Source organism: Chroicocephalus ridibundus, chromosome 1, assembly GCF_963924245.1.
Source record: "Chroicocephalus ridibundus chromosome 1, bChrRid1.1, whole genome shotgun sequence".
NCBI lineage: Eukaryota > Metazoa > Chordata > Aves > Charadriiformes > Laridae > Chroicocephalus > Chroicocephalus ridibundus.
Window position 1 is genome coordinate 203,492,316 of NC_086284.1, and position 26,556 is coordinate 203,518,871.

At 45.1% G+C, this 26,556-nt stretch overlaps 1 protein-coding gene across 1 annotated transcript in view; it reads left to right on the forward strand.

The window, feature by feature from the left end:
• The window catches only part of CELSR1 (cadherin EGF LAG seven-pass G-type receptor 1), a 175,233-nt gene extending 150,180 nt beyond the window's left edge, over positions 1-25,053 (forward strand). The window contains exons 23-35 of the mRNA XM_063323392.1: positions 1,037-1,163; positions 1,565-1,765; positions 6,694-6,868; positions 11,471-11,583; positions 12,880-12,959; positions 14,224-14,350; positions 16,345-16,470; positions 16,779-16,915; positions 17,426-17,529; positions 18,354-18,521; positions 19,396-19,638; positions 20,607-20,871; positions 22,790-25,053. Coding sequence (XP_063179462.1) covers positions 1,037-1,163; positions 1,565-1,765; positions 6,694-6,868; positions 11,471-11,583; positions 12,880-12,959; positions 14,224-14,350; positions 16,345-16,470; positions 16,779-16,915; positions 17,426-17,529; positions 18,354-18,521; positions 19,396-19,638; positions 20,607-20,871; positions 22,790-22,814 — 1,891 coding nt within the window. The 3' untranslated portion in view covers positions 22,815-25,053. The remainder of the gene's footprint in view (positions 1-1,036; positions 1,164-1,564; positions 1,766-6,693; positions 6,869-11,470; positions 11,584-12,879; positions 12,960-14,223; positions 14,351-16,344; positions 16,471-16,778; positions 16,916-17,425; positions 17,530-18,353; positions 18,522-19,395; positions 19,639-20,606; positions 20,872-22,789) is intronic.
• Positions 25,054-26,556: the final 1,503 nt, after the last annotated feature.

The window sequence follows — 26,556 nt, forward strand, 5'->3', positions numbered from 1 at the left end:
CTGTTAATAAACTACTTAATTTGCCTGCGTGTGAAGTAGTGTAATTACTGCTGTGTACAGATAATTCTGCCAATTTATGAGGGAATGGCAAGTTCTTTTTCATAAATTTTTAAACATCGTATGGGCTTGAATAACTCATTAGCTCTAAAGTGATTCATCTATTAGCTATTTGCTGGCAGCTTCAATGGTATTGTCTGCGTTACGTCTTCCTACAGCCACAGTTAAAAAGCAGCTTCTAAACTGCATGTAATGAAAGAGTTTTTTAAGAGTTAGTACTTTTTAAGAGAAAGCGATATTAAAACTGTTTAACGAGTATTTTATTACTGAATGAAAAAGATCTCCTGTAATATCTAATTACAAACTCTTGCAGTAACTACAAGAGTATTTTTATTGCTCATTAATATTGATACAAAATAATTTCTGAAGTCACTGGAGTTAACCAAGGCTGCACAGGAAAGAATTTTTAAGGGAGCAGTTCCTCCCCAGTGTTAACACAAGACGTCTTCCGATATGAAATATTATTCACTGGTTTTAACCTTTTCTGGAATACTTTTTAGAGGAATGCTATAACAAAATCATATTGCTGCTGAAAAGTTATTTCACAAAAGAGCTTTACAAGCAGAGTCTAAATCTAGGGAAACGGGGATGACTCAAAAATATGTCTCTCTCTGTGATTTTGGTATTTTTCACCTTTGTTACAGCCAGTTTGTTCTGTACAATCACTTCTGCATATTGCTTGTGTGGTCACTGACCCAAAAGCAAATTTTATTTTATTATTTTTTAACTCAAAACAGATTGTTATAAACCCACAAAATTTTGGCCAGCAAAGCCAGCTGTCCTATCAGAAACTCCTTCAGCTGAAGGCTTTTTAAGTTGATGATATTCTTTCAGGCAGGTGACAGCAATAAATATTTCTGTCTTGGTACTTAGAGTCCTCTCTGGTTGTGGAGCAGGAGCTGCCCCAGAGAGCAATAGCAGCAGGAGGCGAGGGGAGATCAGAAGATGGCTCTCGCAAATGCCTTTTTTTCCCCCGCAGGATTGGCGGGATGGGTGCCTGGTCCTCCAGAGGATGTGAGCTGTTTTCCAGAAACCAGAGCCATATCGCTTGCCAGTGCAACCATATAACCAGCTTTGCCGTCCTGATGGACATTTCAAAACGAGAGGTGGGTGATGACAGGCTCATGAGTTTTGAGGGCTTTGGTTTTCAAGGGTTTGGATTTTGAGCTTGAGCTTAAGCTTTGAGCATGACTCAGAGCATCGTCAGCAGGTGGATCCCATGTTGCAGTGTGTCAGGAGTGTATTGTCCTGTGCCTGACAGCACCCCGCCGTTGGGTCTGCTGAAAGGAGCTTCTTACCTGGTTGGTGCACCCTCTGGGTGCTGCCCATACGCACTCAATGTGTTGAGTGACTTAAGAGGTGGCATCGTCCACTCCTGTTGGTCCTAAAGCAAATCTGTACATGTGCTCAGTAGAAATGAAAAACACGGACAATCCAAGGAGTAGATTTGATTGGAGGAAAAGGAAGGAAAACCTCCCAGAGGTCCTGTCAATCTGTCTTTCTACAGAATGGGGAGGTGCTTCCTCTGAAGATCGTCACTTACACAACCGTATCCATCTCACTGGTGGCTTTGCTGATCACCTTCATACTGCTGGTCCTGATCCGCACGCTACGTTCCAACTTGCATAGTATCCACAAAAACCTTGTGGCTGCCCTCTTCTTCTCTGAGCTCGTCTTTCTTATTGGAATCAACCAGACTGAAAACCCGGTAAGAATTTCTCTGTGCTTATTGCCGGAGTTGTTGTCAAGCTTTAAATCAGGATGTTCACATTGCGACTTTTACCTGCTCCCATCTGTTTCACTTCCTCTTCTTTTTCACTTGTGCTTGGCCTCATCAGTCATCTAGAAAACATCAGACTTTTAATATCTTTTTTTTGTGTGTTTTACATGATGAATAACAATGCCAGGAGATAGAACTATATCTTATTTTCAGAGAATAAATGACCGCAGCACTGTTGAAGGCTTATCGCAGGAACTGAACCCTGAATGCTGATTTCTTCCTTCCTTTCCATCAGTATGTTTTCTGTGTTGCTTTGTCTGTTCAGTAGGAGGCTCTCCAGTTTCTCCTGCAGCAGGTACCTCAGAAGCCCAAACGGCTCCTGGTGTTGACCGGTAGGTTGTCAACCATGTGTTACTGTGCAGGTGCTAATATGCATGTTTCCTATCCACCACGGCCGTTCTGGAGGAGCCACTTGCCAGGCACGGGATGGCTTGCTACATCCAAGAACCAGAAGGAAACCTGTCGCTTTGCTTTGTGCCTTCCAGCCACAGTGATTGTTGGCTTCAGCCCATCGTATCTGTTGCCAAAGCTTAGTGCAGGCACCTCCAGCAATGTGCTTGTCAAGAAACGCACGCTATGAATGGACTGAATGAGATACACACCACACATGAAGTGTGTATGTTCTGTACATCATTGCTATCTTAACTGCGTAGCATTATATGTAGTATTGCTGCTAATTCTTAGTAGCATCCATCTCCAAAGTCACGGTTACCATGCGGTCAGGTAGGAGACAAGCAGATGAGGGTTCCAGCATTGCCAAGCTTCCGTCGCCTTTACCAGTCAGTAGACAGATGGGGGATGACATGCAATAAAAAAGTACGTCCTTAACAGATACAAAGAATATTCAAAATGTTAGTGTAGGGATTATCCGAACGCTCGGAAGAAGACTTATATTCTGGAAATCTTTCACTGTACATGTTTCAATCTAAATTTTGAGAGGGAAGTGCAATCTTGAGATGAAAACACACACACAAAAAAAAAAATTTAACTGTGCTGATTCCACATTGTCCAAGCAGCAGAAATGGGGGAAATGCCTACATTCAGTGGGGTATCATCACCGTTATGGTAACAACACTGTTGTGCCTGACCCTGTAGCTTCACTTAGTATATAACTTTAGACTTAAGTGTCACCCTGGATTCTGATATCCATTTGAGCTATAACATGCTTTTAGAATCTGACCTTGACTTAGAGGTTTGGTGTGTTGTCAGAGTCCCTTACTTCTGCTAGTGTAAGGTGTTGTAGTGTCTCATGCCAGTTAAATATACTGTCAGATTTTGTCTAATTTCAACTTCCAGTAACTGGGTGCTGTCAAAACCTTTTCCTAGTAAATTTGAGAGACCTCTCTTATAAAAATTGTCTTCTCAGGAAGCTTCTGTCCAATAGTATTTCTTTGGGAAAACTAAATAAAATTAAGTTGCTTAAATTCTTAAATTTCTAAGATTCAGGTTATTCTGTTGCCTTTTTTCTGGGCTTTCTTCCCCCACTTTACCTCTTGGAAAGTTGTGAATGTTGAACTGGGTGAAGCTTTCCAGCTGGTAGTGTTGCTTCCAGTCCCACATTCCAATATTCCCCTGCACCAGGAACTCCAGTTATCCGCCGCTGTGGTGAGGTCTTCTGCAGTGACCTGCCCTCTGGGATATGGTCTCACATCATGTGTGACCCATGTTGTCTTTGTTTCATAATATACGAGTTTGCATATTAAAATAGCTTTGCCCAAATGAACTCACCTTGCCAACTGATCCGTAGCGCTCCATGTAACTTGACCTTTCCCGTGCCTTCTTGAGCACACCATTCAGTTTTTCACTGCATTTCACTAGTGAGGAGTTTATACTCTTCCGGCTCTCCGACAGGAATACTGGAAAGCAGGGCACCAAGCCCACATCCCTGCAGGATCTTACCAAGAATTATGCTGTAAATGGTGGCTCCTCATTTCCAGATCCCTTTCATGGAATCATGAATCACCAAGAAAAGGTTTATAAGAGTAGTAAAACAGTTCATTACAGCAATACCACAAACACTAATGGCTGTACTCAGTGAGATTGTTCTCTTTTGCTCCTTCTCGTTTTCAGGCTTTGGGGTTCATGGTCTGATCGTGTCCTGTATTGTTACCAGGACTCAATGAAACACCCCAAACCTTTAGCCCACTTACAAAAATCTTTAAGTTACAGAATATATTTCATACATCAGAAAGCCGCTCCTTACAGCCTACCTAGTCAATGTGAGAAGTTAGGAGGGCTGTAAGCCATGTCTGCTTGAGACAATTATTCATCTGTCTGTATGGAATGAGAGTTGTCTAACGAGTCATGCACTGATGAACATAAAGAGGGAAAGAATGCTGGAGCACAAATAATGCTACGCTGCTTGGCACCCAGCCTGGCTTTTATGGGTTTCTGTAAATTAACAGTCACATTTCTGGGTGAGGTTTTAATCTTTCCCTGCACTATTGATAGAAAGTGATTTATTTTCTTTCTTTTTTTCTTACCTGAAAAAGGTAATGTTCAGGGCAGCAGTCTACTCATGTGCGTGTGCCAGTAGGAACAAAAAAAGCCCTGCTTACATAGAGGGAAGAAAGGTCTTTTATTTGGTGGGTAACATTTTCAATAACACTTGGTGTTATAATAAAGCTGATGCAGTAAGTGAATCCAGAAAGTTGGCGGTCTTTGTAAGATTCCTTCACTCAGCGAAGTTAAACAGGGAAACTTAGGTTTCTGAGCATTATACCATGAAAAAACACTAAAAAGTCATGCCAAAATCTGAAATCAGGCTCAGTGCTGCACGGGAACAAAAGGATGCAGAACACAACGTAAAACATTGTGAAACAAAAATTGAACGGTTACACGAAGTGCTCTTAATTCAAGCTTATCAACAGATCCTTAGTGAAATCCTTTGCTTTGCTTCCGAAAGGGGAAGGTTAATTGCAATATTTCAGTTCAGGTGTCCGATGCTCGCGGTCGTTCCTGTTTTCACCCATCAAACTGCAAAGTTGGGAAGGAAAGCTGGTTAGCAGATATTACAGAAATGGAAGTCTATGAGGGTCAGAGGTTTCAAGGTGGCCATTTGGTCCCAAAGATGACTTCAGCTACTAGTTTGCCCACTGTAGCTGTTTATCCTAGTCACACTAAGGACTCGGTCTCTTTAGTTTCAGCAGGTCCTTCATTTTTGCTGCTCTTGGCCTGGCAGAGCTGAGTGGTCCACCTTGTACCGCTGACGTAGGATAAAAGCCAAATCCAGACCTGGGTCTAGAAGCTCCACATCCTCTTGTTGCCAGACGAAGGCATGAACTACCTAGCCAGCACTAGCTTCTGTGTCTGACTGCAAGTAGCACAGCCTCAAGAGGAGGGTAGAGCCGAGCATTTCTGGACCCAGAATATCCTGCAGCCTGGTGGTTAGGGCGGTTTTCTGTAGTGGACAAGAAGGGGGTTAACCCCCCCTGCTCAAGCCGGGTAGAACCTAGAAGCCACTCTCCCACTTTGTAGTCAAATACTCTGATTTTGGCATCAGGTAAAAGGTTGATCTGTGGAGTAGGTGGTGATTTACTTCTGGCTGCATCATTTTAGTCCAATGATAATGGCCAGGCGTCCTCCGTGACTTGTTGAAGTATAGATGTACAAGGTCTGCAGGTTTCATCAGTGAAGGGCAGAGCTGCAAGGACAAAAGAGATGGCCACTGCCTTACCCCATAGATCCATCCATGCTTTTCAATTTTTTTTAAAAAAGAGTCCCAGAAAAGGGCCTGTAGATGGAACAGACTTTTTCAGACCTATGACACAGTCACATAGGGGCAAAATGGTCTGCTGATCTTATGCTAGATCATAGGATCATGTCAAATTTTGCCTGTTTATGAGACAGACATTTCATTTAACTGGTAAGTCCTCAGAGAAAGGCTGGATTTCTTTGGTTAAGGTCTATAGATCATCTGTTACTCATGTGCAGCATGTTCTCTTTTCGTGGGTTGAAGCTGCATGGATTTCTGTCCACAGAAGTGAAGTTTTTCAGAGCAAGAAGGACTTCTTCAGCGCCTGGTCCTAAACTGAAGACCTAAGATCTGTCTCACACCTCTCCTCTGCCAAACATAAGGAGAGTTTCTTTGTACTTCTTTATCTACTAGTATCAGGCACAAAACAGTGTCTACTTTAAGAGAAAACAAAACTGTACAAAACTAGCACACTTCCTTGGAAAGAAAGCTATCTCTTTCCCTGGAAGGAGTGAAGTAGCACAAAAACCCTATCAGATGGCCCTCGATGTGGAAATGGGAGACACCAAGTCAGTACAAGGCTGAGGGTGGCCATTCTCAGGAGCAATTTGTTGGCTTTGCAGTGAGACCAGTTTAGCTGGTGAAGTTAAACATGCTGTGGCTCAATTCCCTGGAGCGGCATTGTGCAGGCACGACTCATTCACGAGGTAGGGCAGGGGGTCCGCAGCCTCCCTAGGGGCATCCCCACCTCCTGCTTTGCTCCAGGAGAAAGAGCCAGGAGCTCTGCCATCCCTGCCCTTCCTGTGAGCACAAGGAATTTGGTCAGAATAGCCAAAAGCCTCACCTGTGCAGCAAATATGCATGGAGAAATTAGTCACAGAACTAGGAGGGTAAGAGCAGTGACCAAAAGCATGTTGGGTTGATAGGGTAAAGCTGAACCAGACTCAGAACAAGCCACATAATTAAAAAAAAAAAAAAAGGGGGGGCTTTTACAATGTTAACAGCTTTTCTGAAACTCTGAAAAACTTAATTAATGGCAGTATATTTGTTCTGCCAAAGCCTTCTTATTATACTTGCCTTTAGCTGCATGGAGGAGCCAGTGACTCACCAGGTTGTGATTCAGAAGAGCAACTCTAATTTCCCTGCCCTTTCCCTTCTGCAGTTTGTGTGCACCGTGATTGCCATCCTCCTGCATTATTTCTACATGAGCACCTTTGCATGGATGTTCGTGGAGCAGCTCCACATCTACCGGATGCTGATTGAAGTGAGGAACATCAACTTCGGGCACATGCGGTTCTACTACGTTGTTGGCTGGGGCATTCCTGCCATTATAACAGGTACCCTCAACCACCCCAAAAACACTTCGTTTCCCTTCCTTGACATCTTCACTGGCCAGATTCATGAAAGTAGACACATCCAAGACAGCTATGGGTGCACTCAACTACTGGTATCACTTCAGTGTATTCATGAATGAGGGCAACACCAAATCACGTCTAGCAAAAGTCAGCCTGAATTTGGCAGATCTGTGTACCAAATGTCTGTTGCCCGAGTTGAAGTGATACTGAGGGTTTTACAATAACATAAACATAATTGTACCTAGATTAAAACAGGACTTGATAACATGGCTTGGGAATAACGGTATTTTCATTTTAACAACTTTGCCTGTAGCCTTCAGAAATTTTCCTGCCCTGTGCTAGTGCCTCGGGATGTGGACACACGGTCTCTTGGGGAGGTGGCTGCAGTGGCTTCAGCAGCGATGCTGCCCACGGGGCATTACTGCCTTCCACTGGACATTCCTGTTGCCTGCCGTCAACCAGCAGTAAATGCTCCCTGAAGGGGATTTCAACAGTTCTGTTTTACTTGGCATAAAAACGAGCTGGGAATACTCAAGCAACCTTTTACTTCGTTTCAGATACAAAGGCAGTAACTTCCAGTTGAGGAAAAGTCGTGAAAAGCTGGAGGCAGTAATCTTTTTAAACTGTTCCAGGGTGATCCACAGGAGCGTGTCCATCTCCGCCCTCACTATGCCTATTTTTGCACCCAGACATTTCCAGTGCTACCCTGAGCACATGGTGCTGCCTTAATTCAGGCAGACGGCTCCTTGGGAAATGCGCTTCGCAGAACAGTTGGAGCGAGGTTTTTTTGGTTCAACTATTTCAGCATGTATCTGTTGCCATATGGGAAATCAGATCAGAGGCAGACAGTTAACTTTTATCCAATTACATTTATTTTCACAGATAGCAACATACTGTCAGCAACCGCAGAGGTTTAGATGGCTATCAGATCAAACAAATAGCTATCACTCATACACACTTGGAAAAATACCGTGGAACAAGTTAGAATTTTAAAAATACGGGTGTTGGTTTTTTCCCTGTGTGACTTAAGAAAGCGTAATACAGAAACATAACGTAGGTTAGTACAAGTTAGCTTTATTCTAGAGAGCTGGTAAGTTTTTTCCATATCCCCTTGTGCATAATTTCTGCTTCTCTCAATTTATCCAGAACACAGTGGAAGGTACAGCCCAGAAGGCTCTGCCACTCTAGACATATATCTGGCGGTTTAAACAGATATCATCCTTGAACTTCTAAAGCATTTCAGGCCTGTGTAACCTTTACGACTACATACAGGACTACTGCAATGTATTTAGGAATGTTTAAGTGCCATCACATAGTTGGCAGCCTCATGTCTGGTAGAAAAGTATCATCATTAAATAGCAGTAAACAATTTGTGTTTCAGAAGGCATAACTCTTCAGAAGAATTTTGTGTGGAGGATTTTCTGTTCCGTGTTTAGTTTCTGTCCTGAATTATGAATTAATTCAGACCTTTTCAACAGCAGTATCATGCGCTCTAAATATTACAAGTACACCATTTTTACATTTTTCTAATTAGATATTGTTCTCTGTGATATGGAACTATTTTGCACTTTTAAAACTGAGTTACGCTTCCAGGCTGTCTCCTGTAATTTAAATTCTGAATCTATTGAATTTGCAGTTCACGTAAATGAAAAGTCTGTTACTGAGGAAGTCAGAGGATTTTGTGAAATGAAGGGTAAAGGAAACTAAGCCTTTAGTTTGCCCTTCCAGGTTTAGGAATCATCCGAAGAGAAAATTATTTCATCATAAATAGTACAATATGGGATATTTTACCCCTGGAAAACTTTGTTACTGTACATATTTTAAATAAGCTTATTTTATAAATTTTAAATTTTAATATCTGAACAGTAAAAAGGTTCCAACATCATAACATGATCTTAAATGCAATTTCTTTTAAATTGCCTTATGAGAGAAGGATTGTGTATGTTTCTTAATAGTGGAAAAGTCTAGATATGGGAAAGGATTTTAGTCTTGGACATCCAAAGGACTTTTTTGTTTTACTTGAAAGATAAATATCTAACCCATTTCATCTTTCTCATAGCTATCCTGATAAAAAAAAAAAAAGAACCTATAGTAGCAGTGGCTTTGCTCTGTTTAATGTTTATTTATTTTTTCTATTTTCCATGCTCAAACAGACATTCATTTCAAGCTGGGACATAGTGGTCCTAAGGCATCTGTGATGGGACCAGGCTACTTGCAGAAAGGAACCTTGACCTTTATGGGGGGGAAAAAACGTAGCAAAATGTTTATGTAGGGAACACTCCAGCAGGGAAGAACCACATTTAATCACAGCATAGAAAAGCAAATTGCAATGAATAAAAGTAGGATGGAAGTTGGGAGAAGGCTTACAGCCATCAAAAGAGTGCGGATCTGGAATATTCCTCCATGGGGAGTGATAGTGGAACGTTTTAAATTTACTTTAAGCTTGCTCATTTTAAAATGTAGTTTGAGCCATCTAGGAAAGGGATTTTATAACTTCCTTGCCTCAGGAGCACAGGGCTGGATTTGGCACCCAGCAAGAACCCTCCAGTTCTGCATGTCTTCGTGGCAACACGCTAACCGGCTGGCATGTGTGTGCTGGAACAGCTTTGCCATGGAGACTGCAGCGCTCATGTTAAAACAGGTTCTTAGGTAGCCCTAAGACCAGTATCCCCCAGAAAATGGCACTTTCTGAATCTGCTATTTGCTGTGAATACTAAGCGAGGCGATGAGTCAGGTGAAGCTGACCTGCAATTGCCTGAGTCACGCGCAGCTGCTGAGCCCGCGGGAGCTCAGAAGGTTCAAAACGTGTCCCTCCAGCAGCACCTCCTCACGGCGTGCTCCTGACGGGCTCCCAGGATGGGCGCTGGTCCCCGCAGGATGCTCAGCTCAGCCATAGGACCAGCGCCGGGTTCTGCCAAGGCCAGCGAGCTATCACGCAGCCCACACGCTTAGTCTGCTCAGGACGACCAGGCTGCAGCATTTAACTGATGTGCCAAAATGACTCTCTCTATTACATTGCATTGGCTTAATTCTGCCTTTGGGTAAAGCGTTATTTCACATATTGTTGACTCCAGTAAAATTTGAACTGCGTACCTGAAGACTGCAATTCGCCCCATTTGTTTAATGAAGGACTTTAGGGTAGGATTTTGAGAGTGAAAAAATGTTGCTGTCTGCCAATTACTTTTAGAGCCAGATGTTTGGTCAAAATGTAGTTGAAGTCCCACTAATGGGGAAATCAAGTCCTGGGAAACAGGCTGTGTCTATAGAATTACATCTGTATAAAATATTTTATGGTCCCTTAATCATTTATGGCTAATTCTTTCTGGATGGCAACTGCAGAAGGGGGTGGTGGAAGGGCCAATGGGAGCAGGGAAGGGAGACCAGTCCTATCTCATTCCACACTTCAGAGAGAACAGATCCAATATCCACTGCTTTGCCAAATAGCCAGTTTAATTTTCATAGACCGTAGGCTTGTACCAGATGTGAGTATTGGCTGTGGGCCAGCTTTAAGCAGTGAGAGTGAAACGCATCTACCTCTCCCTTTTTCAGTGTCTTTTCATCAAAGCACACAGGCTTCAATTAAAAAAAAAAAAAAAAGGGGGGCGTTTATTAATGCACATGAATCCTCCTTATGGAGGATGGCACTGCCGTCAACCTTGGCCACCTCCTTGAGTCAGGACATATGCCCAACGCCATGGGTGCCCCCGATGCCCAGACAACATGCTGCTAGCATTTACCATATGTCATTGGCCATAGGCCTCGTAGGGATCAATGTCTGTGTCCTGAAGAAGGAAGACCTCTGCGGTACTTTGCAGGTCAAAGGCAGCAATCCCAGTCTGTCGCCATATGGGCGAGGTGTAGGTCACCAAGTCAGGCAAGCGCTGTAAATCAGGAGGTGGAGGCTGGACTCAGAGACTCCCTTGGAATTGTCCAGGCTTTGAAAAATAAAACAATAAAAGGTGTGTTCTTAACTCAATTGCCTTGGGGGCATTAGCAAGCTCCATTTCAAACAGCGCTGAAAGCAAGGTGAGGTACCTGGGATGGCAGCTCAAATGAATCCCACCTGAGCTCAAGCGGTTAACTCCCTGGAGTTCCCAGGTTCCTTTGTCTCTGGTGTTATTTTAGTGACAGCAAGCTCACGGCAGTTAAGAATGCACTTTTTTTGTAGTGTAGACATCTCCTCAGTTATGATTCATGTCATTCTGCTGCATAGGCTTATTGAAATTCCTCAACATGTCACTCACCCTCAAGGCTTCATCACACTGTGTGAGTTTGACTATAAAACTGTGCTGAAACAGAATTAATTTGGGACTTGCCTTTATTGTTGGTTTTATGCAGCTGAACTTTGTTCTGGTAGGCAAAACTCATAGTATCATTTGATATGGAGTGACCAGCGTAAAGGTTTTGATTCACAGAAGTTTTATTTCAGTATTTGCCTTGATTTTGACTTCCCGGACTGTCCTATCGAACACATTTTGCCATTATCATTTTGTTTGTCAGACGGTGATTTGAAAATGTTCCTGGTTATATAGGAAATCTCAACAGCACCTTTCTGATATACTTTCTCTCCATTTTGTGACCCAGGGCTTGCTGTTGGTCTGGATCCACAAGGCTATGGGAACCCTGATTTCTGCTGGTTGTCTGTTCATGACACCCTTATCTGGAGTTTTGCTGGGCCCATCGTAATTGTTGTAGTTGTAAGTATGGTGGCATTGGCGTCCTGAGCTGTCTCTTCCTTACTGCTACCCGTTCTTTTGTGTTTTGTCAACCAGTGGTCGTAATGTGAAGCAACTGTATTCTTTACATTTGAAGCTGGTGTACTCAAGCTTGCTTCTGTTGCTTAAACAGATAAGACATGAGCTAAATTCCTGTAAATCAGAGGACTGCTTGCCAGTGCAGAGATTGCTTGTGGAGCAATGGCTGTATGGCCAGACACCTGTTTATTTTTTCCTGTTCGCTTTGTTCCGTGTTGGAAGGGTTGATTGATGAGCCATAAGAAGTCCCTTCATCCAGAAGTCCTGAAGGAATATTAAATAATTCCCATTTCAGGAATTTAAAAGAATTGGCTGGTGTTTAACTTCTCCCTTAAAACATCCCTCAGTAACAGAGCAACAGAAGATACATATCCATGGTATGACTATCTTGAATACCAAGTCTGGTTTCTTCATCTCAAAAAGTATGAAGTAGACCTGGAAGTGGTGTAGATTTGGGTCACTAGTCATCAGAGACATGGGACAGCCCCTGCTGGAGGAGCAACTAAGTGGACGAGGAGCCTTCAGCCTAGAGAAGAGAAAGCTGCAGAGAAGGGGGTGGGGAGGAGCTTGTAATAGCATGGTGGCCAAGAGAATATGGCCATGGAGCCAACCGTTGAGTGTCTTTTCCAAGACAGTTCATAGTAGGAAGCAGCAGATTCAGAACAAACAGGACGAGCTACATCGTTGCTCTGCAAGGAGTTAAGATAGAAACTCACAGGACCAAGACAATGGTGGTGGTAAAGCTCTGCATGGTTTCAGAAAGTAACTGGACAAATTCCCAGCATCGATATTCATAATGGATGATTAAGTACAAACGCACCACCCACCCAAGTACATCCCAGCTCTGGAAATCAGTGGAGGCTGGAGGAGTATTCAGAGGAGTTGTCGCTATATGCGTGCTCTGTTATTACATTTTGCTTTGGCCCAGCTGAAACAAGATGCTGGGCTGAGTGAACTCTGGTCTGGACAAGGACAGCCATTCCTGAGTTTTTGTGTTTCACTCGAGCCTCTTTGCATAGGGCTGTCTCACTGGGTTTCATCCAGATCAAGTCCCAGAATGTTCTTAACTATGTTGGCTTGAAACAAGATGAATCTTGGAACTTTGAGACGTGTAAATTGAAGGAAAAATATTCTTGGCACCACAAACCGTTTTAGGATAAAAATTGCACTGTCATTGAAAACTGAGCCCTAACAACTTTATAGAAAGAATCCATGCTGTTATTTCAATTTCCCTTTCAGATAAACACTGTCATCTTTATACTGGCAATGAAAGCATCGTGCAGACGAAGGCAACGTTCATTTGAAAAAACTGGAGTTGTGTAAGTTTGGGTTCAAAAACCTGTAGACAAAGTTCTGGCCAGGAATAATAAAGGGACAGAATTGCCTAAAAGCAAGCGTTGGGTTGGGAAATAAATATTTGAAGGAGTCAGTCAGCGTTGGTAGAGGCGATTGGAGCTGCTTAACCAGCACCTACTCCTGGGGTTCCCTTGGAGGCTCTATAAAACCTCCACCATGGTGCTCTGCACCACCACCAAGCGTAGGCAGGAGAAGGGAGGAGAGAGGGAAGGGTCTGGTCCCCAGACGGTATCATTACAGTCCTTCCAGACCTCTCATCACACTCCCTACTGCACTGTCACTTCACCTCCACCCGAGGAGACATAGTTCTGGGTCTCCCCATGCTCGCCCATGGCTCAGAAGGGTCTCCCCTCACGAATGGGCCGGGTGACCGGCCACGTCGTGGCAGAGACCCATTGAGGTTTCCGTGCTGAGGACCAGCCTCCCCCCATCCCGCACCCCTTGGGATGAGCAGAAAGCCTCACAAGCTGCAACCTGCCGCCTTCCCGAGCTGCTGTGGCAGCCTGTTCCCATTAACGTCTGTTTTGCCCAAAGCTCAGAATTTACCTGTGAACTGAAACGTGATTAGCTAGTGGCAAGACAGCCCCTTTTTTTTCCAAATAGGTAGCTGTATGAGATTTCAAAAGGCTTCTTCTAGCTATTTATTCATCCCTGGCTGTTGGGTAATTTTTTTTTACATTTCTTTTTTAAATCTCCCTAAACAAATGGAGTATAATTGCTACTTAATGGCAGCTATTTCACTTGTAATACAAAACTTTTGCCACTAGAACTATGACCATCTTTTCAAAGTGTCTGTGGAAGTAATGTTTTTAAGCAAACAGATATTCCCCTGAGTACTCTCGATCCAAACCCTTGGGCTGTAATGTTGAGAAGGAATGTGAGAGTGAACTTGACAAACAGAAATGAGACGGACGTGGCCATTTACTGCCCAGATCTCTTCCTCAGAGTCAACAAGGCTGAACAGCATGGGCTTGGCGAACAGCCTGGTTTGTTTGAAGAAAACCTTGGAAACGAACTTGAAAAGAAAATACCTTTTTTTTTACCTGAATGTGCTAAGTCATTGAGTAGTGCAACGGGAGAGTTGGGAACTGGGAGTGGTGAACACTCTAATTTTCCCAAAGGTCCTTTCCAGGGGGTGAATCCTTGGGCACGTGGCACTTGCCCGTGCGGAGAAGTTGGGCTGTTCTCTTATATCACTGCAAATGCCTGTCTGTTTTTGCTTTACAGCTCCGTGCTGCGGACGGCGTTCCTGCTCTTGCTGCTCATCAGCGCCACGTGGCTGCTGGGACTGATGGCGGTGAACAGCGACGTCATGACGTTTCACTATCTCTTTGCCATTTTCAGCTGCCTGCAGGTAAGTTGGATGGCGTCTTGTCCATGGCAGACCTTGGTGAGCACACTGTTGCACCCCAAAAACCACCTAAACATGAGCCGACTTAAGGAGAACAGAGATGTCAAGTACTATTTTTGCTCTCTTTTCTGAAAGAGAGGGTTATTTTCAGCAAAACCATAACTTTGAGTATTCTCATCTCTCACTTTTAGCCATTCTAAAGTGCTCTACTATTGTAACCTATTGTGACAGATAAATAACAGAAGGCAATTACACCCCTGTCTTTCTAGAGACAAAGATCTTTGTTACCGTCTTCTGCCTGCTCATTGTTACCAGTTGATCCGTTTGCTACGGCAAATAAGAGATTGTTTTCTTTCACCCAGAGTGGATGCCTCCAAGTTCAAGGCTTCCACAAATTAAATTACTGTTTAAGGAAATGAGCCAAATAATGATTTTCAAATACAACTCATTGCATTAGGGATTTACTAGGTTGCCTGTCCTAGTGTGCACACTTTTTGATTAAAGACGCAGAACATAGTTATTTGTAGGAGACCTGGCACAGAAGAAGTCATGAAGCTTCATGTTGGTCACAACTTGAATGTGACCAAGGATGGCAGTAACTGCCATGGCAAGTGCCTGCAATATTAAAACAGCTACTGCAAGCAGGCCACTCTTGTCAGCTGCAGCACAACAGCCACAAATCGCAACCAAAGAGAAAAAGAAGTCCAATGGGTCTCCTCCAGAGATGACTGTCCGTGCCCTGGAAGCACCCCAGACAGGCCAGCCTGGAGAAAGGTTATTTTGCCACTGCAGCTGGTGCGCTCTTACATAAATACACCTACTCAGGCTGTAAAACGAGGCTTCCACCAGCCTAAAATAAAATTAAATTAAATACAAGCCTGTTGAAAGGAAGGAAGTTCAGTAGCTGGAATTCTCCAGACTTGCCCAGAGAGGCACAATGTATGTGGCATTTCACGTCATTGCCTTCTTTGAACTTGTATTTTTAGAGAGACATTTATGTGAGTTTTATTAATGAATAATCCCAAAGTGCTAATGCCAGCTAAGATCGCATTTGATTGAATGTTTAGAAAGTGAGCTTGAAGTTCAAAGTTTCTCTAAGTCAATTGCTTTGGCTGAAATCATGAAATGCAGGCATCTTGTGATGTTGGTACAGCTGCAAATTCATGAGTGATTGGCTTCTACATACTATATCTCCAACCAAAATTGATAACAATTTGGCAGCTGCATGAATTCCCTCAGAGCAAATACATCTGAAGCACACACGTGTGTGCTCCCTGCCCCCAGCGAAAGCTGCGAATGTGTGTTCCTGGCAGCCAACAACTGCCCAGCCCTGAGGATTTCAATGATTGTCCCACCAGGAGGTACTGCTGAACCGAGGAACGTATGGGGCAAAAGTTGGGACCTCTCTAACCCCATTATCTCTCCACGTTTCACAAAGCTTTCTAAAGTTCTCTAAGCAACAGTATTAAGAACACCTATCACAGAAGTTCCCCATTTCCAGAGGTTTTCACTAAAGGCTATGATATTTTTTATGTGCTGCTATTGATTTTGTCTCATCATCGGTGTAAACGCTCTAAAATCTTAATGCAAGTGCAACCCTGAAACGTCCTGAAAGACCCCTGCAGCGTCTTCCAGCGGGACACTGAGGTCCCCATTAGGTATTTTGAGAAGAACGTCTCCTCCCAAACAACGAGGGAGGGTGTCACCTACCACAAGCTCTGCTGTGCAAATCCTGGAGGAACACATCATGGTGTATGTTTTCCCAGGCCCATTATGCACATTTGAACATGGAACCAAATTATGAAGGAAGTCCTAGGAGATCAATCAACGCCATTTCAGTCAAAGACAGAAAATAGTTATTGCTACTGAAATTGTGGACTACGAACTAGAATTCAGGGGTTATTTCAAAAGGGCTGTTCTCTAATATCTATTTGTATTTGCAGTTTGGTAGTAATGAATCATTTAGATTTATTCTTCCTCTCTCTAAAATGATCCAGGGGCTGTTCATTTTCTTCTTCCACTGCGTATTTAACAAAGAAGTCAGGAAGCACTTGAAGAACACTTTAACTGGAAAGAAGCCTCTTCCGGATGATTCCACGGCTACAAGAGCTACGCTATTAACTGTAAGGAAAAAAACACTGGGGAAAAAACATCCCCTTGCTGGTAGAAGTTACTTAAATACACTTAAAGGTGGCTTGTCCGTAGTTAAGTGAATGTCTGATTGATTTCACTGATTTGTACAAAGATTATTGATGGCCTCTCTCAAAAGTTTTGATTACTGTTTTAATTACAACTTTTGAGAGGAAACAATTTTTTTTTTCCTCGACATCAAAAACCACTGGGTTCCTTCAAGACTTTTAATGCACATGTGGGTAATGTGGGGTTTTGGTAGGATCATTCACTATTGCTTTGTCTTTTTCTTTTCTTTCAGCGATCTCTGAACTGTAACAACACATACATAGAAGAGCCAAATATGTATCGCACAACTATTGGGGAATCCACAGTCTCCCTAGAAAGCACCGTCAGGTCAGCCAAGAGCCACAATAGCTACCTTGCTTATATTCTCAGGTAATCAGGTGGCAGGTGCATGGCTTTCAGGTGCTTGCCTTTCCCTTTTCATTGCGCTTGTGGAAAACAGAAATGTTTTGGTTCAAATGCTACTTGTTTTATGTCTTAACAGGTCTGGTTTGTGTGACTGTCATTTTCTTCCATGCATTTTCTTTTGCATGCGTCTTCGGTGGGGGGTTCCAACAGTGCGGTGGTTAACATAGCTCTTAGGTTAACTATGTGGGCTGTGCTGCTTGCCTGTTAAAATTCAGTCGTGTCTCAAGGAGCGGGGTTTAGCTTATTAACTTCAGGCTTTTTCAGAGTGCGATTCACGTGGCCAAAGGCAGACAGCTACATTAGGGTAACTTATGTCTTGCTGTAAAAGTGACCACGTTGACAATCACGCACGGGCTGGCTGGCGGCCACTGCAGCTGTCTGCGTTTGACCAGAAGAATCTCATCTGCATGTCTGCCTTGTTGCTTAGAACAGTAAAGTGACCAAGAAAGTTGTCCCCTGTTTTTATTCTCTAAGGGATGAGGCTGCTCATAAGCTCAGTGGATCCTCAAGTCAAGCAAGGGCTGGTCAGACTGAAGCGGATTCCTCCATTTTTCATAGGAATCCATCAAAATCCAATGGTAAGAATTACTTCTAAATGCTTTGACCTTGTTGTGCATCTTTTCCTTCTCAGCAGTTTTTTCAAAGGCTTCTATAATAGGAAGAATAGTTAGTCTAACTCGATGTGTTTGATTCTCGTTATGCTCTTGGCTTAATGAGCTATGCAATGGCTGCTTTACTAGGGAATCCCAGAATGGAAATATCATATATCTGCTGCTTGTGATGGTTCAGTTTTAATCTGACAGCTGTCACAGCTGTTGACAGTTTCTGGTGTCCCCTTTCTTTCTCACGAATTATGTACCATTGCTTTTGATTTTTAATTGGAGATCTTTTAACGTTTGAGACCTTGAGGCATATCCTCTTTTACTGCTATGTGTTTTGTACAAGAAAATGAAAAGAGTCTCTTGCCTGACTTCCTTTCGTTTGGGGTCTTGATGTTAAATTTTGTTGCCTTGTGGCAGTTTTTAAGAGTGCATTTGCAGATCCTTGATATTTCTAGGTACCATGGTTTGCCCTTGTGTTGTGTTGAGTGAGATACTGTGGAGTTACTGTTCTGCATATTGACTAGGGTAAAAAGTGTCCCTGTTCTGTTCTGCACCTCCCATGCTCGTAAAAGGTCCTGCCTCCTAGCTGAGCCAAGCAGTTGTGCTTCCCATAATTACTTAGATGGATGCCACAGTCCTTCGGAATTAATCCTGTGTACACTTATGGATGTAAGAGCTCATCCCTGGCACGGCCTGAATCAGATGCCTGTCTTTCCTTTCTCCTTGTGCGTTTGTCACATAGATTTGTTCAACTCCTGTCTGCACTCTCATCGCTGTGTTTCCCCTTTCTGCATTTGTAGAGCACGATTCAGACTCCGACAGCGAACTGTCCCTCGATGAACACAGCAGCTCTTACGCCTCCTCCCATTCATCAGACAGCGAGGAAGATGGGCTCGAGACGGAGAAAAAGTGGAACACGTCCACTTCCAAAAATAACGAACGTGGCCCGCTCCACAGCACACCCAAAGGTACTCCGGGTGTGAGGGGAGAGCAATGGGCTTATTCCCTTCTTTAAAATAGCTTTAGAGTAGATGGGACAATTTTTCCAGACAAGCAATACAATTGGGACAGCATTCCTACCACCGTGCCTTGCTTTTTCTTCCTCCCAAGGGCTCGTTCACAGGGGTGACTGAGTGCAAGTAAAAGGATGTTGGAGCCTTAGGGTTCTCAGACAGGCAACAGGCAGTGGGGTTTGCAGGCAGGTGCTATGCAGCCAGGAAAGTCTCATATGAAGGAAGAGGAAGAGGAGGAAGGAGCTGGTTATTTTGAGGGCAGGGGGAAGAAATACCCGCCTGTCTTCATGCAATACAGGCATACGGATTTAGTGGGGTTGGGGAGGTCGTGGACCTAAGGCGTGTGAGACCATTGGCCATTGATAGCAGTACTGTGTGGGAGAGTGCAGGCGTTTCTTGTCACAGTTCATCTTGTCCTAAAGATAAGTCAGCTTAGAGTGACAAATGTCCAGGCTGTGTGCTGGTGCTCTACACAGACACAGCACGAGGTGCCTCAGGTGCCCCCAACCCTCAGAAGCCAGCATCCCCGGGGAGCTGGTGGGATCACCAGTCCTGCAGAGCTGAGAGAGCAGGTTTGACTCACATGTCTCTGTAATGGAGCCAGTGATCTTGCTCTGGGAAGGGTTTGGACACCCTGCCATCCCATCAGGGCGTGTTTTGTGGGTGTTGCTGCACCCCGAGGGCAGTGCCGTCCAGCAAGGATCATCTGAAGCATTGCTCTGGTTTCACACACAACCCCTCCTCATCCACAGGGAACCGGACTGGCTGGGCAGCGGTTGAGAAAACCTATCAAAAGTGGTTTTCGAGCTAGTGTTTTTTTGCATTGCAGTTGATACCCTTCCCAATCATGTGAAACCCTATTGGCCCACAGAGTGCGTAATGGCCAGTGACAGCGAGGACCCCAGCGGGAAACAGAAACTCAAAGTCGAGACCAAGGTCAACGTAGAGCTTCACAGGGAAAACCAGGTGAACCACAGCAACGAAGCGCCCCAGGACAAGGAGAATGAAGGGCAGCAGAAGGAGAACAGACCTCTGTCCTACCAGAATAACCAGCAGCCGGAGCAGAGGAAAGGTAGCATGGCCAACCCAGCCTCACAGCTGCACTGGGAGACCAGGGGCTAGTGAGCCTGAATTAGTTCATATGGTAGCTCTATCAGGGAAGAGCACCTTCCAAATGTCTTCAACCTGTGTAACCAGATCATAGAATAGAATCGTAGAATCTTAATGGTTGGAAGGGACCTTTGAGGTCATCGAGTCCAACCATACGCACACCAAAGAAATCCCCTACAATCTCTGCCACTAGAGCATGCCCTGAAGTGCCAAATCTATATGTTTCTTAAATACCTCTAGGGATGGTGACTCAACCACTTCCCTGGGCAGGCTGTTCCAGTGCCTGACCACTCTTGCAGTAAAGTGATTCTTCCTAATATCTAATCTAAACCTCCCCTGCCCCAGCTTCAGACCATTTCCTCTGGTCCTGTCATTATTCACCTGGGAGAAGAGGCCAAGCCCCACCTCTCAACAACCTCCTTTCAGGTAGTTGTAGAGGGCAATGAGGTCTCCCCTCAGCCTCCTCTTCTCCAAGCTAAACATGCCCAGCTCCCTCAGCCTCTCCTCATATGACCTGGTCTCCAGACCCCTCACCAGCCTGGTAGCTCTCCTCCGGACACGCTCCAGCACCTCAATGTCCCTCTTGTACAGAGGGGCCCAGAACTGAACACAGCACTCGAGGTGAGGCCTCACCAGTGCCGAGTACAGAGGCACCATCACTTCCCTGCTCCTGCTGGCCACGCTATTCCTGATACAAGCCAGAATGCTGTTGGCCCTCTTGGCCACCTGGGCACGCTGCTGGCCCATGTGACATGCCATGGGAAGCTAGAAGGTAGTTGATGAAGTCTAATATTTTGGTTTTGAAGAAAAGCGGCAAACTAGAAGTCTGGTTAAGAAATATAAAATGTCACTTCTTGGATATGTTCAGCTTGATAAATGAAAGTACTGATACGTTTCAAAATTCTCTTTATTCCCCCTTTTCTGTAACAGGCATCTTAAAAAATAAAGTTACCTACCCTCCCCCGCTGGTGGATAAGAATATGAAGAATCGACTGCGGGAAAAGCTGTCAGATTACAATCAGACCACGATCTCATCCAGGACTACTTCCCTGGGGACAAACGATGGGGTCCGCTCTCCCTCAGACTCGGGGGTGACAGTAAAAAACGCTCGGAGGGAGCAGTCTCGAGACCAGCTCAACGGCATGGCCATGAACCTCCACGTGGGAACAGGACATGCTGACACCTCAGACTCGGAGTAAGTGCCACATCAGGATGGCCTGGCAGACCTCCTGTGGGTCTGGCCTCTCCTTCCACTTTCCAGACCCAGACTCCCACTGAGCAAGGATTTCATTTGGTGACTGGACCAGAGTCCTTCACCAGTGACTGTCCTGAGTGCTTGTCCATACCATGTCCTCAAGCCATGGTGTTTCACTGGTGAGAAGGCCGAACCCAAGTATCACGAGCAAGGTGCCACGACAGACACCTGTCACTGGCCACCCTGGCATGCTCTGAATTGGCAAGCTGGTGTGTTACTGGCACGCTAGGGACTAGAGCGACCTAGCTCTGCCCTGTCCACTTGCTGTGGGATTTGTGGTGTGGTGACCCCTGGTCATAGCGAACCAGGCTCCCACGTCCACACGAATTATCTGTCCCCTCCCTGCCTGGTGAGCTGCTGAGGTCATCGCCTTCTCCAGCCCATCACAAGGACAAGGACAGGCTTTTTCCACTCTCTCACGCTGCTAGGCGTCCAGGATGGCTCATCAATACCCACCTGTGGCCCCAGGAGCCACGCGTGCCCTCAGGGGTGCTCTGCTCAGGGCTGCCCCCTGCTCCTGCTTCTCTGCCCCAGCCCCTCACCTTCACCCTCCTTGGCCCATGGGAACAGATGTTTTTTCCTCTGTTTTTCACCTGTCCTCCCCTTTTGCAGTGGGGAGAGTGCTTAGGGCCATTAAGGAATTATCACTAATGGGGTACAGTTAATTATATCGTGGCCAGTACCAAGCACCCAAGAAAAAGAATAAGTGTGTAGAGCAGCCCTTCCTGACACATGTCCAGTAAGACCAGCAAGAGCTGTTGTGGGTGTCTGGCAGCCAGCATGGAGGAGGGCAGGTCGGGGCAAGACCCCAGTGAAGAGGACCCCTGAGGATGCCCAGTGTTTTGGGGGGGAAAAGGTGCTAGGCTGGGGGGAGCATGGGGTGGGTTTCCAGCTGGGCAGAGGGAAACCATCGCTGGGGCAGGAGATCCAAAGGCTACAGAGAAAGTGCCATGTCAAGCTAGCGACCCTAAATTACCAGGTGCGCGATTCCCACCTGCTGCATGGCGATCGGTGTATTTGCCATTGTAAGCTATATCAAACATTAACAAAAGCCTGAGCGAGCTTTCAGCCAAAGGGTGTTCTCAGAAACCTCGTTACTCATCAGAAACCTCATTACTCATCATAATTCTCGCATTTAAAATGAGGACAACAGCCATACATAAAGTTGGCACAAACATTTTAACTACATAGTCTCCCTTATATTAACACAAATGATAGCCTCATTCTTTCTCCAAACCATGAGAAAATTTCTCACCCAGCTTCAACTCTGATGTTGTCCCACCATGCTTTAGACACCCATGTTGTCTGGGTGCACAGCCCATTCCCAGCTCACTATGAAAGTACATCTTTGGGTTGCTGGGAACTGGCTGTTGAAATATACCCTGGTTAGCCAGGAAACAGAGGTGTCTTTAACAAGCAGTAACTACTTGCTGCTACGAGGTAAGACATTCATCAGGGGAGGATAATTACCCAACTTGTGCTAAGCAACTGTTTTATCTCCACACCTTTTACGTCCCGCAAAACTCTGCTGTTTGACAGCAGAATGCATGAATCCGTCTGAAATACCAGGTTTCTAACAGCTTGCGTGTGAACCTCACATCTTCACCTAAACGTTAGCCAAATACAAGCTCTCTGTAGAGCTTCCTCCAAGAGCACGTCTCTGGTGTACTACCCAGAATTGTTTCTCCCAGTTGGTCTTCCCCATGGCAGCATCTCCATGCAAGCGTTGGGTTGGCAAGGCGTGGCAACTTCAGGGAGCATGAGCCCTTGCTAAGAAGGATTAGGTGGGTTTGTGTGGAGCGGTTTGCCTGTGCCTGTTTAACACTAAGCCTGCGTGATTACTTCTTCTCGCTAACAGAGGCAGTAACGAAACTTCAATTTGAACCATCAGGAGACTGTGATCGCTGCTGCACGGTTCTGGACTCCTCGCCGCGGGGTCGCCGCCTGCCCACCTCGGACTTTGTCGGAGCGGCCACATAGCGAGGAGGATGAGGTGGGCATCGATTCCCGCATGGTTTCACATTATGGTAGACTCCGCACCGCTCGCGGCGGAGACACAGCGCCCGGATGCGCCTGCGATGAGGCTGCTGTGTGGGACGCTCCGCGCGGCATGAACCCATGCCAAAACACATGGAAATGGCCACAGGGATGCACTGTGAGGGGCGGATGCCTGCTCACAGTGCGGACAGTGCTGCAGGGGTTGCTTATTACTGGGGAGAACCGCGGAAAAACACGTTATTATCGCAGTGGACCTACAGTAAGTCAATCCATCAGCTTTAAGACAAGCACCAGGAGACATCTCTTGCGGAGTTTTGTCCGGCTACAGGGCGAACCCTTCGGCTTGCTGGGCTCTGGGGAGGAATATCCCAACAAGTGTCCTTTCGTTTCTATGCCAGCATCTCTATCCACCCCCCTATGGACACGTCATCTTAAGAAAAAAAAAAAAAATCCTTTATATATATATAAAAAGTGTAGATACTTTTATATATTTTGTATGGTGTTGCTAAAGAAAAAGTTGCTTTGTATATTTTACATTTATACTGATCTTCTTAATTTGATAATAGGAAATCAATTAAAAGAGGTTTTGATATTTTTTATATGAACATTGCACAATTTTACTTGAATTTGGCATTTGATAAAGTAACTGAGGTTTGCATGGAAGCCACCTTAAGATGCAATGCAGTTTTCAAAGTAATACAGTAAAGATTACATCAAAATCCACAACTATAATTTATAAGTTTTGTTGACAGATTTTGGAACACTTTAAGGACACGGTATGTTTTTTTCGTAACCTCTTCTAAAACCTACAAAAAATGTTTTTATTTTTTCATTTCTTGGTGTTTTGACCTCTTCTCTCAAGTGCATTGAAATGTTCAGCAACTGAACTTCAGGTCTAAAAATAAATCATATCTTCGTCTAAGATTTCGACACGGCTCTTGTGTGGAAGAAGTCAAATCAATGTTTCCCTTACCAAGAACAAGAAAAGTGGTGTCATTGTGTGGTAGGTTTTGACTTTGGTCGGGCTCTGCGACAGACCAGCGCTCTGCGGGTCCCGAGAAGAGGGCCCTCCTCCAATGGGACAAGTTCTGCCTCAGGCGCGGTTTTTTTATTTTACTGTTAATTTCTTTCCCACTGGAGTTAGCACGTTGATTAGCACATTGCTAATCAAAGCAGGAATAGGAGTCTTTAAGGATGCCCAGGTTTCACCGCCCAGCTCTTTGACAAAGCCCCGGTCTTCTCGGTGTTTCAAAAAGCACAGGGAAGGCTTAAGGTTTTATGTTTCCCAGCAAAAATACGCAGGTTTCAGAAGTGTGGGAAGGTTAAGCGTGGTCCGTCCGCCATCTTCGCCTTCCTGCAGTGTTTACAAAGAAAGGAAAAATAAGATGTGAAAAAGTTTGCGTCCAGCAGCGCGGGGCAGAGCTCTGCTGGCGGCTCCCCGTGGAGGGAATACGCGACTCCAAGGGTGGCGACGGCGTGGCCGCGACCTGCTCCCTGTCACCAAGGCTGTCAGGAGCTCCTCGCTGGCCGGAGCAGTCCTTTGGGGAAAACATGGGCTTTCGTTTGTGTAACTGTGTGCGTGAAAGGGAACGAAGAGAAAACCAGGCTGCTGGAGTTGAGGAAAAAAATGAAACAATATATAGAGTAATCTTGGTTTCGCTCGATTCCTATGCATTTTCAAATGTATCAAGGAGGCCTTTGGAAGGGGAGAGGGAGGAAGGGTGCTGTTCCTTTAAAAATTATGCAACGTTAACTGTGTGACATTTTCTGACTGAAAAAAGTTTTGAATGTTTTAAGGGTCTGGCACTTGGCAGCGTGCTCAGGCATTGTGTATAACCCACGCTAGTTGTTTTTACATCTGTGTATGTATATTTTGTCCCAGTGAGATGTAGGTAGTTTTTATTGCGATCGGAATCGTTGCAGTAAATGAGGGTCAGTTGTATTAATGACAAAAAAAATTAAAACCTATTTTTATGACTTTTAAAAAGCTTTATGGCAGATTAGACACTGGAGGTTGTTTGTTGTTTTTTTTTAACAAATGTATATTTATTAATGTGCAGAACACTGGAATTGCAGCACAGATGAAAGGAGAATTTACAATAAATTAAGAATTTTTTTTTTGAACTTGTATTCTTCCTCTGGTGGTTTATTTTAAGTGCAGGACAGATGCTGAGGATCCAAATGGCACTTCCCGGAGTTTAGAAAGTACCAGGAGGGGGGAGACGTACGGGCGTCCATCGTTCTCGCTGAAGAAGAAGAGGCTGTAAAGCATCAGCCTCCAGCAGCTGCTCCCTGCGGGATGCTTCCAGCCCCGGGTGGTGTCTCATGGCGGGGTTTGCTCGCGGTGGACACGCAGTCCAGGGTACCACCACGTGCATGGCGTGTCGGTCCCAACCTGCAGTGTTCCTCACACCTGGGAAACAGCACGTGGAAGACAAACACCCTCTGCTAACCCAGAGCGAAGATCACCGCCAGCAGTGAGCTGGGTTTAGAAAACAAGGTTTGGAGAGGAGCTGGGCGGGGTGAGGCAGTCAGCCCGGCTCACAAAAGTCTGCAGTGAGAAGGACCTTTTTGGACTTTTCTTGGCTACGTTCTTGTCTTTCCCAAGCCAACTGAGACCAAGCCGTGGTCTTGCTCGCTCTGTACTTCTCAGGCTGTTGTGCAAGTCTTCGTTCACGCGTCTCATGAGGCACAGCAGTGTCCTGCTCGTGTCTGCCAGCTTTCTGGAAATACAAGTGTTTCTCAGTATCATCTGGCCAGCTTTTCCATAAATGTTTCTAAACATTAAGCAATAAACCGGGCGGGTGTGAGGTCAGGGGGAGAGAGGCTGGTTATTGTCATGATTTAGGGGCAAAATCAAAGACAGGATCTTCGATTTGCAAACAGCTCTGCCAGAACAAACCCAAGCAATTAGCTCAAAGGGAAACTGTTCTAAATTTTATTATACAAATTCATTTTTTTGGTGGAACACTAATACTTGAGTTTGTTCTCAATTATTAGTTGCCTTTAATGTGGAAAAGCAGAAAAGAGCCTCAGGCTTTCACATCAGCGGGATAGTTAACGGGACAGGCCAGCCTGTGATCCTGTCTCCGGTAAAAAGCGGATTATCCGCCACACATTACACGTCCGGGTGGCCCCAGCAGGGCCCACAGCCCCCAGTACGCTGCAGCTCAGGGGTCCCCAGCGGGAGGGGTTGTGCTTGTCTCCAGCAGCCCATTTTTTTCTCCAGTAACGTGTCCCATTGTGTTTTGGCCCCACATAAACTTCTGGTACGCAGTGGGTTGCCTGATGCGGTCACAAGCAGCAAGAAGTTCTTACTCGTCTGCAGCTTTAGTCCTGTCCCCTGCGATGGACACCTTTGTGAGAGGCAGCGAGCAGTGGTTTCTCAGTCACTTTCTCCAGGTCACAGAGGAAGACAGGCTTCATCCTAGAGCACTTGGGTTGTCTCTTTCCACCTGAAGAGCTCAGACCTCTCTAATTGTTCTTTGTGCAGAAACGCCGCTGTACCTTTTAGCCTTCCTTCTTGCCCTTCTTCAGCCCCTTCCCAGGTCTAATGTGGCCTTTCTGGAGATGGCAGAGAGAAAGAAGAGGCCAGAGCAGCCCACAAAATGCAAGCGGTAGGCCTAC